At 40.9% G+C, this 17,161-nt stretch overlaps 1 protein-coding gene across 3 annotated transcripts in view; it reads right to left on the bottom strand.

Annotated features, from left to right (window-relative positions):
• The window catches only part of BCL2L13 (BCL2 like 13), a 49,770-nt gene that overhangs the window by 10,579 nt on the left and 22,030 nt on the right, over positions 1-17,161 (bottom strand). For 2 of the 3 annotated variants that reach the window (XM_068400660.1, XM_068400661.1), the window contains exons 5-6: positions 15,425-15,494; positions 8,880-9,023 (exon numbers count right to left, since the gene is read on the bottom strand). In XM_068400660.1, coding sequence (XP_068256761.1) covers positions 8,880-9,023; positions 15,425-15,494 — 214 coding nt within the window. The remainder of the gene's footprint in view (positions 1-8,879; positions 9,024-15,424; positions 15,495-17,161) is intronic. The other variant, XM_068400662.1, reaches the window with a different exon arrangement.

The raw sequence follows: 17,161 nt of genomic DNA, 5'->3' as shown, positions 1-17,161 counted from the left end.
AGCCTTTGAGCGGTGACTCAGCAGCCCACGGTAGGGAGGGGGAGCCACCTCCAGTCAATGGGGACAGTCAGGCACAGAGACCACGGTGACATTTAAGCCATCCTGATACTCGTCCATACGGATTTCTCCAGCCCCCGCTTCTGCTCTATTCCTGATCCACCGCTCTTAACTTTTCCCTTTCCTCTCATAAGGAGAATCAAAGTTGTTCGTTGGGGGGAACCCACAGGTGATTTGACCATGATAAAAATGAACAAGTAACATAGACAAAGTACCACCACAGCTACTATGTGGACCAGTAGCCGCCGAGGCTCAGCAAAGCATCTTAGCTCAGTATGGTGTAATGCTAGATCCTCAGCAGGTTAACAAACAGACAGGGAGGCAACACTGACATACAAGGAACAGGCATTAGTTACTCTAGTTATTCCCATATATCAGGGCATTTTTTTAAAGGCCACGTGCTTTGCTGGAGCTCTTCCACTGGAGATACGCTCCTCACAAAATACAGGTAAGATCTGGGCATGTGCTGAGGGTAATGTGCAGGATAAACTGCTCTGGAGAGGGTAAGGAAATGAAGGGATGGTAACAGGGGAAACATGGGCAATCCTTAACATTTCAAACACTTCATTAATATGCATACCGACGCTACACCCATCCTGCCCTCAGCAGAAGGGAGGGCCTAAGAGGCTCAGGCATTTTATTGTTCCTTTTCTCACGAAGCCCAGCCGCGCTGACCTCAAAACAGTTATCAGTCACTGGCTCCCTATAAATCAGAGCCTTATAAAGCCTGGCTGACTCCTTTCTGTCTTTACAGACAGTTTAACTTCCATGTCAGTGCCTCAGGGACACAACTCTCGAAGCCTGAAGAGACAGAGCGCCCGAGGTTGAGAAACCTAGGGGAAAGCTAACACACCGAGTGTCAGTGGGTGATTTCACTACTTTTTCATTAAAAGCTTATGAAGTTTTAATTGAAAAGCCAGGCAGTAATAGGCATTACTTAGGATACACGATTAATATTTCTTGAGCTGAACTAAAAGTTAATTCAGAAAGTCAAGAGGATAAAGCTAGGATTTTGTGCTGATTCGGCTGAGTTTTGCACTTTGTTGTTGTTGGTTTTGTGTTTTTTGGTTTGTTTTTTTTTTTTAAAGCAGCTGCAATAAAAACTGAATGATATTTAGGACAATTCTCTTGATTCATCTACAGTTGTGACCCAGAAGCAAAGCTTCCACAGACAGATTAATTCAGGACAGGATGGAACATGTGGAAGGATTTTTAATAACCTGAGGCCTTATATAAGCCCTACACTTTAGATTTAACTGTAAATAAGGAATGTATGTAAGCATTTCTTTATCTGTTTTTTTTTTTTTATTGTAAATGGATAGTCTACTGCTCCAGACCAGAAAAATCAGAGTTCCTCTTTTTCAAATTTGAGATGAGAGACTTGCAAACTTGGATTGCTTTTCCTCCCCAGCATGCTTACGGAACCACGTCATGTATGTCTAGAGAAGCAAGAGTAAGTCCCTCAGTGCAGCACCCTGCCACTCCTGATCCCAACCACTGCCACTTGAGGGAAGAGTTGGCACAAGTTATGATGAGAAGGAGAACTGGATAGTTCCCTTTTTGTCTAGAGCACAACAAGCCTGGACGCGTTCCTGTGTGATATGGTCTAGGCAATCCTGCCCCGGCAGGGGGATCGGACTAGATGATCTTTCGAGGTCCCTTCCAATCCCTAACATTCTGTGATTCTGTGATTCTGTGAAGGATGGCCCACAGCACGTGAGGCAGTCTTGAGGAGAAGATATACTTAATTCTGTCGAGGTGGCATTTGCAGACCTAAAAAAGGAGCTCCAGAAGTCAATCACTGTCCTCAACCTATGAGGTTTGGCTTGTAGAAATCTTCCACAAGACTTCTACAAGTGACAGAAAGCATTTCTAACAAATGTGCTAGACTAGCCCTCAGGATAGGTTATAGCTATTACATTACAGGGTGAGCTACACTAGACAACTGTAAACTGGTAACGAAATGATGAAAAAAAATATCTGAACGGTCTTCCAATAAGCAGAACCCACCAGTTTGGATTCAGCTGTAGTCCTGCCAGTGTCAGTAATCTGAACTTTCCTGACAATCATTCTCAGCGGTGGATTCAGAACACTACCAACCTTTAACATATAGTATGAAATTGCTACTAAAAACACCTCTCAAGTTTCAATTATGATATAAAGACAGCAAACATAAAAAAAAGACTTGGAAACTGACTCTCATGATGACTATACTATTTTTCATACTTTTCTAATAGGTCTGTTATTAACCATATACAAACAATCTGACTTACTAACTATAGTAGTTATTTTTGCTGAACAGCAAAAACTTTAACTACACATAAGAAAAAAAAACATCCTTGTTTACCAGAATAATAATTTCAGCCTGATTTATGTAAAGCTGCTTCTGGTGGAAACAGATATTCAAATAAAAATTCTGAATGTCTCAAAGATAAAAGTAACTTTTTTCCTACAAAAGTAGTAGGAATAGTAGTACACATTGAATCTGTAATGGAGGTGTTACTAGATAATGAATGGGAAGAGATCGCCATTAAGGTGTCCAACAGAGCATTTACTGCATCTTAGAGGAGACCTTGAAAGCCCTGCCCTGTAAGCTGAGAAGACCAGGCACATACAAACCGACTATGTCTAATTGCTGTGGACGCTGTGTGTATTCTTCTGGGGTTTGCTCTACTTTTAAGTGTTCTGAAAAGCTCGACTGGTCTCTCTGGTTCAGTTCTTAGAGAAGTATAAACAGGCAGGTTACAGCTAAGCCTGTTCAAGAAAGGCATGATGTGGATGGGCAACTCATACAAAACTCACCTCCAAAGACACTAAAAAGCCCCCAGAAAAGCTATACAGCCCACCAAGCCACCCATATACCCCAGATCTTGACTTTGTCCAGTAGAAGCAAAAATTCTGTATAGGGGTCAGAGAGGAGTGCCACCTTGTGGGAAAAAATATCTATGTTCCCTCAACTTTTTTCCCCCCTGAAACTAAATAGACCCACATAAAATCCCCAAGAAAAAGAGTACAGGAGGAAGTGCTGGCAGAATGCAAACGTTCCAGGAGAGCAATCTTTACCATGATAAAAAATACAGAACACTCAACACAGCTAGGAAGTTTTTTAGGTGAGAGTACTGACTTCACCTTGTAACATAACTTATCAGAAAGAAATGAGGTTCAGTCATTGCTTTCCTCACACCGACAGCATCACTGCAATGATGCAAGAACAAGGAACTCATCAAATGTATTTGTGCTTAAAATCTAGTGTCTGAAAAACAGAAGGCAAGGAGTGATGAACTGGTCTGTGTCCAGGGATCCCAAGAGATCTCCCTCTGGGGAAATAAGCAAATTTCCCACAATAACAAATTTCCCCAGAGCTGGGAATGCGCTTGTCATATGATTTCTAGCTATAATAGAGGAGCAGCCGTGTGCTGGTGAAGTGCCGCCTGTGCCAAGGGCTGAGCAGGCAAAGGCTGAGCCCACAGATGGCTGCTGGGGTCGGGACAGCTTCACTCCCACCCGTGCCCACCGGGCTGCAGTTCCATGTGCTCTGTGCCGCCGTCCGCAGCCCCACTATGCCGGGCCCCTTCAAGCCCTCGCTGAAGTCAGACCTGACAGCATTACCTTGCTAATCCTTCAGAGAAATGGATTATAAAATGGGCAGCTGATAATGCCCAAATCTAGAACAGCACATAAAAAAAAAAAACAAAAAGCCCTCAGGCATTTACTGTAGTACACATCTTTGTGAAACTGTCAAGATAGGTGGAGGCTAGAAAAACAGAGCAGAGTCCACAAATAGGACTGTACTTTTTATTAAGAAAAAAAAAAAAAAGGAAAAAAAAAAGTCGTGTGAACCAAAGCAAAGCGCACTGATATTGCAGCCACGGCTCTCATCCCCTTCAAGGAATGCTTTGGCTAGAACAGCCTGCAGAAATGATCCTATTCCTTCCCTTGCCCTCCAACATAACCTCTACTACCCGCACAGAGTCAGCACCAAAGCAACAAACACCCTTTAAGGTTTCAGTCTTTTTGGTTTAAATTGAAGTAAATTCAGTTATTTAGAGACCACTTCTTCAGACAGACCGATCTGAAGCTGTTGGAAAGGAAAAAAGAAACGAGACCTAGTTGCTCCTTGACCATTTAAGTTCCTTCTCCTTCAGCTACAGTGCCTAAAAAATAAAAAAATCTATTACTGTACCAAAGAAGCTACACAGAAATAAAAGTGGACGTTTCACCACCGTGGTCCATGATACAAGCGTAAAGTAAAATTATTTTGAAAGGAGAACTCCTTTCTAGGACTTCTCTAATTAGATTGCCCTTTCTTGCATCTCTACCATATTAAACTTACTTCTCTCTCCTCCAGTGGAGCACGTCTCTATATTTCTGCATTGTCATTCTCAAGGCAGAGACCTGGACTGCTGCAGGAGGAGATTTTAATCGCCAGTAGCGCAACTGCCTTGCTTCCCCAGGATGACAAGTGTTTCTTTACTGTTTTTTCTCCTCTAGATTGTTAACAGACTCTAGTACATCGATTATTCAATCACCAGCAGCAAAGAAAATGTCAAAACTGGCAGAAAACCCCAAGACAAAACACTGGAAATAGAGAACAGCTCTTCCAAGGCTGAGATAAGAAACTGCAAACACTGTGCATATTTCAAGCAAATTTACTTTTACTCTCTTCAACATGGGCAAATAACTAGTTAAATTCAAACCTGAGTCTGAACATCATGAGACAAGAACCCTGGGAAGGCAAAGAAAATTTCAGCTACGGATCACAAATACAAATACCAGCCTCTTACTCAGGGAAGAAAGGTTACTAATTGAATACCGATAAACGCCGATTGCATGCACTTATTTCACCTCTTTCAAACAAGTGAGAATCAGATAGGCTTGTTATATGAATGTGAATCTGAGAAAAAAAGAAAAAGCAGCTAGCTTCCAAGTAATCTTATACTTTTTCCTCCTTATAGACATTCCCAGACTATTTCAACATAGATGAAATCTAACCGTGGAAAACAGGATCCACAGATCTTAAGAAGAAATAAATTATTTGGGAGGAGGGGTAGGAAAGGAAGAGGAAAAAAAAAAACCTTACCAACTGACTGGCCTTACTGTGCACTTTTCCAGGAGACCAAGAATTGCTTCTGATGCAGCAGCATTCAGCCCTGGAGAAGTCAGACAGAGCAAAAAGGGAGGGGAGGTACGAGGAGGGAAGGGAGGGGAGAGGAGGAGAAGGGAGGGAAGAAGAGAAAAGGGGAGGGGAAAGTATGTACACTGCGTGTCAGTTTGTTGAGCCCTAACATTGCTTTCGGGAAAGAGGAGAACGAAGCTACTGCTAAATCAAGCTGGGAATTGGTTGGTAATGGTTCAAAACGATAAGGGAATGAGATCTCAGTATGACCAATTGGGTTCTAAACACAGAGTCAGGAGGAAGAAATGTGTGTCCCCAATGTGGCTATTTAGAGAACCTGGAATGCCAAACATGCTTTTTGCTCCAAAAGAGAGATCACACTAAAACTTAAAGTCAAGCAGGGTAAATGTAAGAGCTGCAGCCAAACCTGTCACTGCAGTTAGTGAAAGAGGGAGGCTGTCCAGAAGAAAGCAAGATTTCCTTGCTTTCCTACAGTCCTCCAAACTCAGTTTGCATCTACCTGCAAATCTAAGAGACTCTAAACTAGATGGAGTAGTCATTTGACCTCTTCATTCACGTTTATGTTGACAGCTGCATCCAAACCCAATACATAGTGCACTGCAGACATTCCTACTTGGAAGACTTTCACCCTAAAGCAGTAAAACAGACCAAGGAGAAGCGGAACAGCATCCACAATGGCCAGAATTATAGTATCAAAATATTGTATGCACTTGAACATAAAAATACACCAGCCATTCTCTCACCAACCAACCATTACATCCATTCCCACCCTACTATGAAAAGTTAGCTGAATTACAGTTTTAGTGCCTGAAGGGAAAATAGGGAGGGGAACATTCATTGTTTCAACACATCATGTCATCACCATATCTCTGCAGGATTAGGATGAAAAAATCAAAAAGCGGCTTCTCATCTCAGAAGCTCTACCTCTAGTAACCCAAATTTTCCATTCCTCACAAGCCACGCCCATTTCTTGAAATCTACTGCATAGCTATCCAATTTATCAACCTTTATTCCCTTGAGCTAGCAATTTGGCTTCCAGTTAACTGTTATCCACCATCCTCAATCAGATGCTTTCCTGGACCTATAAGCCTCCCAAGCCCACAAAACAACTTGAAGTCTTGCACACGTGCAGAACCTCGGGAGCTTTTCCAGCTGCATCGTGGCTGCACAGCATGACGCAGCAAGTGGTCCCACTGTATGACACAGCTCTCTAAAATTTTGACTCCACAGATCCACAGTGGGGCATAGGAAGGGCTCAGCTGACCCCTTACCTTTAACTGGCTACTTCCCTCTTGGCAAAGGCTGACTTCAAAAATTGATGAAGATCCTAAATTACATGGTGCCAAGGGAAGAGACAGCACCAGAGACACTACAGAATTTTTCAGGTCTGCCTCCAAAAAGCTGACTCCTGTGAAGCTCTCCTCTGTTCCTGATACACAAAAAAACAGACAAGCTGATCTAATATCTTCTCAGTTTTAAGTAAGCCCTTAGCAGCTGTAGGAAAGACCTATCTTCACACCGCTCCAGAATAACACAAAAATTGAACCTCTTACTGTCACAGCGACATAATTCACTGGAGACTCCCAGGTTTATACATTGCCCTTATGGCTCTAGCAAAGTATTACTGACAACTTGATCTGGCACACACAGCCCCTGTGGCAGATGCTTATCTTAAAAAATGCAAAACACTTGTGTGATGGCTAACAGCCTGCAATGCAGCTCTTCCCCAGCCCTTCTCAGAAACACAAACTCTCCCACCCTCACCCCACGCCCTGTTCCCAGCACTGCCATCCCCAGAACACCAGCCCCCAGACTCGGAACAAACCGAGAAGCAAGCCACTCAGTAAAAATGAACATTTTCCTAACAGGAAAAAAAAATACGGTAAAACCATATATTCTTTTCCTCCAAGTAAAGCCACAAGCCCGGTGGGTCCCCAACCCCATCCCCAAAGCAACTCACAAAGGGTTAGTGCAGCTACAGTAATTCGGCTGGAAAGGATTTTCATCACCTTGTCTCTTTCCTCGCCTCTTCTGCTGTTTCAAAAATAGCTCTGGCTTGTTTGCTGTACCGCTTATGTCAGTCTGATTTTATGCCTGACTGGATGTATACAGACAAGCTTGTAGCCCATCAAACACTGACTACCCAGATCTGTACATACATGCACAGTCACACAAACACAAAGCACGGCCCCCTCCCTTGGAGGTCATGCTGGAAAGCTGCTGGTTTTCAGAGGCTTTGCGCTGTATTAAGTATGTTTATAGCAGGCCTCATATAGGGGCTAGAGAACAGACCGCAGCCTTTTCCGAGGTTAAAAAAAAAAAAAAAGCAGAAAAGCAAAATAGCACGAACATCCATCTGTCTCAAAGCTGCAAGTAAGGACCGTCCCTGTGATGAAAATACTTTGAAATGCGAGTGCATTTATCAAATGACCTAAGGTCATTTGGCTGCATGTTGCCAGTGTTTCTGTCCATTAAAGACAAACAATCCCTCCCGCAGGCTTTGAAAACAATTATCACAATTGCTGGGGAAGGGAAAGGATACAGGAAGGTGCAGATGTGCAGAAATTCTCGAACAAACTACTCCTAAAGAAAAGATCAGGTAAAGTCCTGAAACACGAGAAGCTGTCTGAATGAGATTTTTCCTATTAGCACTTTTTAATCACTGGGTTTTCCTGAACAGCTTGTCTTTTTAGAATAAATCAACTTGCTGGAGCCATTTCACTAATCCCAGATTAATTCCATTCAAATCTGGCATCCTTCCCAAACCCAATCATCTAAAGCTCAGCCTCCTTTAGCACAGTTCTACCTTCAAGACCCAGGCTGTGAGCTGCCTCTGTGATGGATTTCTAAATGAAACTTCCTCAGCATGCCATGACTCAGGAACATTGGTTACCATGAATTGAAAATTTCCACAAGGAAATGCAGTACAAAGACATCTTGATTGCTCAGTCTATCCATGTTCCTATATAGCTATAAAATCCAATATGCATTAGCTATTTTATCACTTATAAAAATAAATTAGTACCTGCTGACATTTCTGTATGAAGTGCTCCCCAATTATTTACCTGCTAAAAAACCCTCTGAAATTTAAGAGGAAAAAAAAAACATATACCATTTCTAGCAGTTGCCAGAATATGAAGATAATATTAAAAAGATGAGCCTCTCAGGCACATTATGTCTTGTTATGGGTGTTTGCTTCTAAATGCAATTCTGTATGTATATCAACAGGAAAGAACATACAAACAAAAGCTCACCATATAGCAACAAATTAGCATCTGAACACACAGTGTATGAAAACTAGTTGTTATTGGACACTTGAAGACCTTTTCAATTTCAACGGCAATCCAACAAACCAGACACGCAAAGAGCTGGAACAGACTGCCTGGAACAGACTGCCTGGGGGAATCGTGGAGTCCAATCACATAGGTCTTTAATGTCAACATGAAAATGAATGGGTAAAAGTCAGTTCTGCCTTGGGGCAGAGAGGTGAAATAGGTGACCGCCCAAGATTCCTTTCCAACTGTATGGGCCTGACCTCCTGCTTTTTTTGCTTTTTCTGGGGCATTCCTTCTCTAACCTGCGTACTTCTAGCAACCCCTCTTAGCTTTCACTCCTGTTGAAGACTAGTATCACACTTAGAAATAAGCTTTGAACAAAATATGAAAATGAAACATCGTCTTCTTACCCATCCTCCTTGTTGAATGATATAGTCTGCAGAATAGTCTTCTAGATATGTCACCCCGAAGTTCACAAGTGCGCTTAGCGGTTCCTGGCCCTGTCTGGTTAACTCCATCAGAAATTGTTGTAGCAGAACTAGGGGTACTAAGACCTTCAAAAAACAAGAACGGTGAACAAATACAGAAAGCATTATTAATACTGCTGTGTAGGTCAAACAGAAGAATCCATGTGGTCCACAGAAAAGGTCTGAATCTACAAGTCCAAAGATACCAGGGACTATACACTTCATTTTTGTGAAGACACAAGGCAGAAACACAATACAATTCAGTAAGAAAGAAGCACTTAATCTGATAAGCAAAACACCACAGTCTAACTTAAAGAGTTTCACTGAACAGGACTGCAGTGCTTTCTTAAAGAAGCAGAACAGGTCCAGAACTTGCTACCCCAGAAGTGGAAAGATGCAACATAGTAAATAGTTTGAAGGGATATGCATCCATATTGTATTTAAACAGTAAACTCATACATTCTTGAATAGATACACTGCACTAGACAGTCACTTTAGAAGTCCACACTTGGCTTTCAGACAGGACAGAAACAACCAGCTCCTCCTAGCAGCATAACATTACATGACAAACACAAACCCCTCTCTGTGTTCAAACTCTCCCTCCCATGCCAAATTTAACACATACAGAATTCTCTCCCTCATTTCCTACTCCCATTCCTCCTTCCAAACCTTTTGGCATTAACTGAATGTTCAGCCTCAACCCAATGCGAATTGCTCTGTAAGATGCAAGACTATGAACCCACCTCCTTCATATTACACAGTTCTAGACACTTCCTTCTGAAATTATGTTTTCGTTTGCCTCAACAACATGCAGTTGAACTTTTAAACTTTAAATTTATTCTCCTAGAGCACGCAAGTGGCCCTCTGGGCAAAGTTTATATACAGCCCTTTGCCAAGTTCAGGAAACTAGTATGAAATGAAGCCATTAGCATCTGAAAAAGCACTATTATGATACAAGAGAAAAATATTTGTAAGTTTTACTGCACCTAGTTTGTGACAACTGCATTGCACACCTGTTCACTGTGGAAACAAGAACATTGTTTCCCAGCTGCACAAGGTAGATGCAGGCTAATACTACTACTCAGACTGATCTCCAAATGCCTCCTTCCTTTCCCAGTCTCCTCCTCTTTCAGCCTGGTTTTCTTTTCTGTAAATATCCTTCATTACTATTCCCAGAAATCACACACCTTAGGATGCAAAGCTGGAGGAAGACAAACAGAAAAAGTAGGCCGGGTTTGAGATTTGTACCTAATCCATGGTGGAGGCACACTGAGATGGACCACTAAAAACACATGGGGCCTTAAAAATGCCTGAAATCTGATAAATTTAAGACATTCCAGCTGATTAACAACTGAGAGAGTCCAATACTATGGCAGACAGGTTCTGTTCTTCTGGGACGAACAGTTAACACTGCAGTCATTTAACTAGGAACGAGATGGTGCTCAAACTTTAAAAGCCTTGAGGTTTTTTGAGTTTCTTGTAATTAATCTCAACTCAGAGGCAGAAGAGTTGCAAGCTTACAATGCACAAACTAAGGAGGCAGGTCAAGGTGAGGTAAGTGTCAGAAGAAACCAGTCTTTTTGGATCAAAGAAAAAAAAAGTATGCTGTCAAGACTAGGCATCTTTCAGAGTCTTTGGGCACACCCACGTAACTCTACAACAGCACAAACACTGAGATCTCAAAATACTTGACATTTACTTTAAACTGAAGGCAAGAGAAACAAAGGCAAAAAAAGGCTGCTTAGGAAATGAAGGGAGCTCAAATGCTGGCATACTGAACATGATTGTTGCCATCTTCCTTTGCCAACTTACATATCTAATCCATCCACTCCTCCCAAATTTAGCAAGCCTCTGCAGGTCTCAGGAGCAAGGGACCAAATTCAAAGTCTAATATCCAGTCCCATGCAGACCAACAAACACTACCTGGTTTTCCTTTCCTGCTGAAATTATTGGCATCTCTACATTTGAGACGAGTAGGAACAGGAACAGGTTTGCATGACATGTCCCTAAAATCGTGAAAGACATTCCCTTCACAGTACTTCCATAAAGGTTAACAACAGCTTTCTGTACATAAGAAGTAGCTACGTGAATGGTGATGAGATTTAACCAGACCAAAGCGAAAATACAGCCTTAGCAATTCCAAGCAACTGCAATTCCCTCCACCAGTATGCCTGGGAAGGAATGCTAGGGCTATTTATATTCTGATTGAAGAAAAACATACACAATATCAAGCACAGCATGCCAGAAAATAGTTGGCAGGAGAAAACTTCTACAGAATCATTTAAAAAAACACCTTTACTATCAGAAGATTTCTGATTAATTGTGTAAATGAAAGATTTCTGTCAATTAGACTCTTGCAATCCCATAGTACAATATTACAAATTTAAGTGTATGCAAAAAAAAAATTATTACAAAGAAAGTTCAGAGACTTTGAAGAAGCTATATCCAGAGTAATTGCCACTTCTGTGTACCTTTTGACTACTTCAACATAAAATTAATCTAATTATTTACATGATTATTTCTTACATTTTTGTTGTATTCTTCTTTGGCTTCATTAATCAGTAAAAATGGGACATTACGATGACTGCTAACCTACTTACCAGTTTAGCTGACTCTCAGTATCGGTATTTGTTGTCCTTTTATCTGATGCACAAGAGTGGGATTATGTATTCTGGCGTATGTATATAATATTCAATTTTAAGCAAAAAGCATAAAAACTCAACAGTGGATTATTTCAATTTCTTACTACATTTATCACAGAAATATAATTTGCCCTAAGTTTGAGGTGGCTTTGGTTTTGTTTTGTTTTAATGAGAGCCTTATTTCAAATACAGGGTGAAGACGACTCCCTTTTCTTTACACAGTCCAACACCATGCCTATTATTTTCACATCACAATTTCTGAGAAATACATGAAATAATTTCTTTTCCTGAAATTTTTGTACTGAGAACCAGTGCTTCGAATGCCTGCAGGTAAACGTTGCGTCTGTGGGATGTTAATAGAAGAACTGATGCTCCTGTGTATTAGTTTACCCTGCAATATTTCCCATTCAGATTGATATTCATGTTTTAGTGACTGAAAATGTTCCTTTATGTCCCATGCACTAGTCAGTTAACCAAATCTCTTCAGCAGTTCAAACATACCACTGCTCTCTGGAAAAGATCCACATTTTTAAATGGAAAAAATAACAGCTATATTTAGAAGTCTCTTCTTTCTGCTCATGCTTGTATAATGAATAGGTTCTTTGAAAACTGGTATGATTAAAAATGACACCTTCCCAATTATAAACCAGACAGATCAAGCCTTTGTCCACATTCAACCTCCACCGAGCTAGCCTGCCAGGTGATCCAATACCCCCCAGAAGTACCTGTATGCCTTGTCTCTCATATACGTAACATCCAGGAAGATTTGCAAAGACTACTTTTGAGTCTGCTTTGTGCCACAGAGATACGGGGCCTTTAAGGGATCAGTGTGGCTCTGTGTGCATCACATTCAATACATTAAATAGGTGGGGCTTGTATACATACATACACATAATAATGCATACCTACAACAGCAAAGGCTCAAAAACTTAAAGTGAGATTTTATATACTAGTTCATACGCTACTGAAAGCAAGAAGAACATCTTGCTGTGTAAGTTTCCACTACTGAGCGCAACAGGTACAGCTTACGCATAACTGAAAACACATCTCATCTACTAGCCTCAGTTGTTTTATTTCTTCTAGTCTGGATCAAACCACAGCCTTGATCACACAGAATTCTGTCTGCAGGAAGGCATTTCCACATTTTTCACCCTTTGGTATCTGCCACAGCTACTGTGCATCTTCAATTTCTGCTCCACCCAAGAAACTATAGGATATGTAAGGTCCGTGAGCATGTAACAGGGTGTCCTGGTTTGGCCTAAACCAGGCCGATTTTCCTTTCAGTGATTTTTACTTTCAGCTAAGTCTCCTCTAAATAACTGCACTTTCTGAAACTAACTGCATGTTTTTGCAGACAGTGTCTGCTTCCAGGACTGATAACGCTCGAAGTTTGTAGTTATCGCTGAGGCACCGGTAGGGATGTTGTGCAGTAAGGCTCTTGCTGTACTTTTTTCTTAGAGAAACCAAGGTCACCGCTGGATTCCTCACTGCTTACAAGTGAAAAGCTGAAGGGGGGGGTCGCAGCTGCAGGGGGGAGCAGACAGGGCAGGTGACCCAAAATTGACCAACGAGGGTATTCCATCCCATACACGTCATTCTCGGTGTAGAGCGGGGGGATCGCGAGGGTCTCGCCCCTCTTGCTCGCTCTTGCTCTTTCTGCTATGGCCGGTGTCCAAGGAGGACTCCGACTGTTTTCCTGCTGCCCCCGATCCTGATCTGTGCATCCCTGAATCCAGCTCTCGACCGTCGCTAGGCCCAGCCTGGGCCTTCCCGGAGCCTGCCCTGCAGTGCCGGTGGTGACGTTGCCGACATCGGGGGAGCTCGATCTTGGTTTTGTATATATATTTGTATATATTTGATTATTCCAATATTATTATTATACTCTTTTTCATTATTATAGGTTTATTAAAACTGTTTTAACTTTCCAACCCGTAAGTCTCTCTCCCTTTTCCCTTTCCCTTTCCCTTTGGGTGGGGGGGGGGAGGGTTAACAGAGAGCGTCTGCTGCAGGTTTAATCGCCAGCCCAGCTTTAAACTGTGACACAGGGAATGATTATTATTCTGTTCATCTACCTCAGCTAGTTGTATGTTTTCTTATTATTTAGTTATAAAAGGGAATAAGCTTCAGTTCTCCCGATAGAGTCAATTTAAATATACATCCTTCAGGTTTTCACAAACCTGAGGCCATCACAGCCTCATTTTCCTGCTGTATGCCTGCTAATTAGACCTAACGCTACGTCTATTTATAGCTGCTTTTAAAAATTATTTTCCTAACAGCTTCTTCTTTAGAGTGAAAATTAAGCTAGCTTGAGGCTGAAGGAAAAGATACCTCGTTCTCTTCTGTTATAAAATACAATTCTGATTAAGATGATAAAGGAATTTAAAAGGAAATGAAACCGACATAAATGTATTCCATCTCCTCAAAACAAGTATTATTAAAGGAACTGCTAGGCATTCCTGAAGCATCAAGCTACCACAAAAACAATATAAACAGATGTTGTTTGTGTTCTACAAAATTTCCATTCTGGTTTGCTTGTGGACTGTTAAGTTTTGTAGCAACAAATGTTACAGGCAAGCAAAAATGACAAAGACATCTTCTGGATGATATTCTCAATCACAAACTGATGGGGACCAAAATCCACTAACCACAGGGCCTGCACAAATGGAGCAGCAATGAAGGCTGAATCATAAAACCCCAAATGTGGCTGATTCATCTACCCAGGGCTGTATCTTCAAGAGGTGTGTACCAATAGCATATGGAGACACAGTAGGCAACTGACAAAGTCCATCCACCTCCTCCCTTGCCAGCTGAGCCGCAATGACTGGTTTTATGCTTGGTTTTAGTTTTCACCAACTGAAAAATAAAATGTGCTAGCTTAAGCCACCTTCTTGATAATCAGATTTCATGGTTGTTTAAAGAAAAATGCTATGAATCACAAGATGATAAACTGAAACCGCGCACACACCGATTATAATTGCTGGAGTCACGGGCACTAACTTGTCAAGCAAAGTTTAATAAACTGCTTTAGAAGTGGCCACACCCTTGGTTAGATCATCAATTTCTGAAGTAAGCAGGGAAATCTAGCTAAGGAAAAGTATTTCTGGAAAAAAAAATGTAAAGAGGGAAAAAACATTTCTTGTTCCATTTTAAATTTAAGACTAAATCTTAACACTCAATCTGTGATTAAATTTGCAAATATTTCATTCTTTCATTCTTTTTCTGATGCCCACTGAACCCATCAGAGAATGATTAAGATGATGAATTTGAATCATTAATGAAAGATGACTCTGGGAACAGTAATTCTACTCATTCTACACTAAAACTATTATAAGATAGTTCATTTACAGATTTGCATTTTGTTTTAAAAAGAAGCTTCATACCATTTGAGACAACTACTCCTGAAACCAGGTAGGCACACCATCCTTATGTTTTCTGAACAATTTAAATATTGTGAAACAATAGAGAAATGGTAGAGAAATACTATGAAAACATCTGTCTCAGAATTCATTACCAAACTGCTAAAACAATAAACGTCTCTTGGGAATTTAAAAATGTTTACTGATTATTGTAAAAAAATTATGTCAAGCAACAACTCTAAATTTTCTTTTTACTATAATGAAGGAAGATTGACCTAATACTTCCACTAGATAACTTCTGGCTAAATTATCTAAAAACTACATATTATGTCCACATCTACCATTCTGAGAGTGAAAATTATTTCATCCTAAAACCAAGTGGGTTCTTTTTATTCTTGTTCCTCTCTGAAGTATAACTGTACCTAGTAAAAACCACTGTGGATATCAAATAATACAAGAGATATCAAAGTAAAAGTCACTTATTTGGTACCTTGCTCCATCCACTGGCATGAGCAGCTGTCTCTTGTGTGCGCTCTCTATATTCTTGATATGTCACTGGCCTGCAGAAGTTAAACCAACACTGAAAGTTATAAAAGGAAACAAAAGAACAAGAATAAAATAAAATTCTCAGTTTCCAGAGAACGAAATATTTTCACATATATTACAGCAAATAATTTTCAAGAGTTAACAAGTCTCACGTTTCAGGACATAAAACACCAGCACCAGACAATCAGGAACGCATCACATTCTCCCTGTTACACAATTTCATATAATTGATTAAGTGAATTTCAAAATAATTTGATAGTCTACAACTTAAAGGACATAAGATAAGTAGGTTCTCTGATATGCTACCAAAATTTCTAAGCTGTTTTATATAATTTTTTATAATCTAAGACTTTAAAGATAAAAAATTCCACTAAGAAATTCACATGTGAGATAGAGGTCAATGCAGAGTAAATTTTTATAAACTATATAGGCTATGAACCAACACAGGCTGCTTGACCACGTTAACATGATATGTTGAAGCTGTTATTTGCAAGAAACAGCACTTTTGATCACAAAACCCCCTTTCTATTTCAGTGGATACCTCTATATTAGATTAATCGCATCTCCTCTGAATTGGGATGATGAAATTCCCCTCTTCCACCCTCTCTCCTCCAAGATCAGATAGTATCTTTGAGTCAGTACAATAAAGACTTTCTGCCAAGTGACAGCAGAAGATGTACTGCTTCAAAAGCAGTTGTCCTAAGCCAGATCATGACAAAAGGCAAGTTCAGACTTTAGTTTAAGGGAAATAGTGGTAACTGGTATTGGACAGAAGACTGGTTCTGGAACTCCAAGAACCTGTCATGATCTAACGGCCTACTGTACATACTTGTTTATATGCATATAAGAGGACAGGAAAATATAAGCAAAATAAAGAAGCACAGCATCAAACAGCACTACGTAGCAAACGTAGGTAAAAACAGAGAGATAAAGCACACTGGGGAAAACGTAATTTGGGTTTGTCATTTTAAGTGCATTCTCTTAACTTCCTTGGTACATTAGTTCCTTTAAAACGCAAATCCAAATGAATCAGTGGGATGAGAAGCGCAACAACAGCTGCAGGAAGGATATCATCAAGAGATTAAACAGCGGCTCTAGTTTGCCTTATAAAAAGACACGCATGTCAACTCATTTTTACAGGCATTTCAGATTTTATATGTAAGTATCACAGAATCACAGAATGTTAGGGATTGGAAGGGACCTCGAAAGATCATCTAGTCCAATCCCCCTGCCAGAGCAGGATTGCCTAGACCATATCACACAGGAACGCGTCCAGGCGGGTTTTGAATGTCTCCAGAGAAGGAGACTCCACAACCTCTCTGGGCAGCCTGTGCCAGTGTTCAGTTGCCCTCACCGTAAAGAAGTTTTTCCTCATATTTATGTGGAACCTCCTGTGTTCCAGCTTGCACCCATTGCCCCTTGTCCTGTCAAGGGATGTCACTGAGAAGAGCCTGGCTCCATCCTCATGACGCTTGCCCTTTACATATTTATAAACATCAGTGAGGTCACCCCTCAGTCTCCTCTTCTCCAAGCTAAAGAGACCCAGCTCCCTCAGCCTCTCCTCATAAGGGAGATGTTCCACCCCCTTAATCACCTTCGTGGCTCTGCGCTGGACTCTCTCTAGCAGTTCCCTGTCCTTCTTGAACTGAGGGGCCCAGAACTGGACACAATATTCCAGATG

This window comes from Nyctibius grandis, chromosome 5, assembly GCF_013368605.1.
Source record: "Nyctibius grandis isolate bNycGra1 chromosome 5, bNycGra1.pri, whole genome shotgun sequence".
NCBI classification, from domain to species: domain Eukaryota; kingdom Metazoa; phylum Chordata; class Aves; order Nyctibiiformes; family Nyctibiidae; genus Nyctibius; species Nyctibius grandis.
The sequence above is the reverse complement of the archived record's forward strand: the minus strand, read 5'-3'. Positions and strand labels throughout refer to the sequence as shown.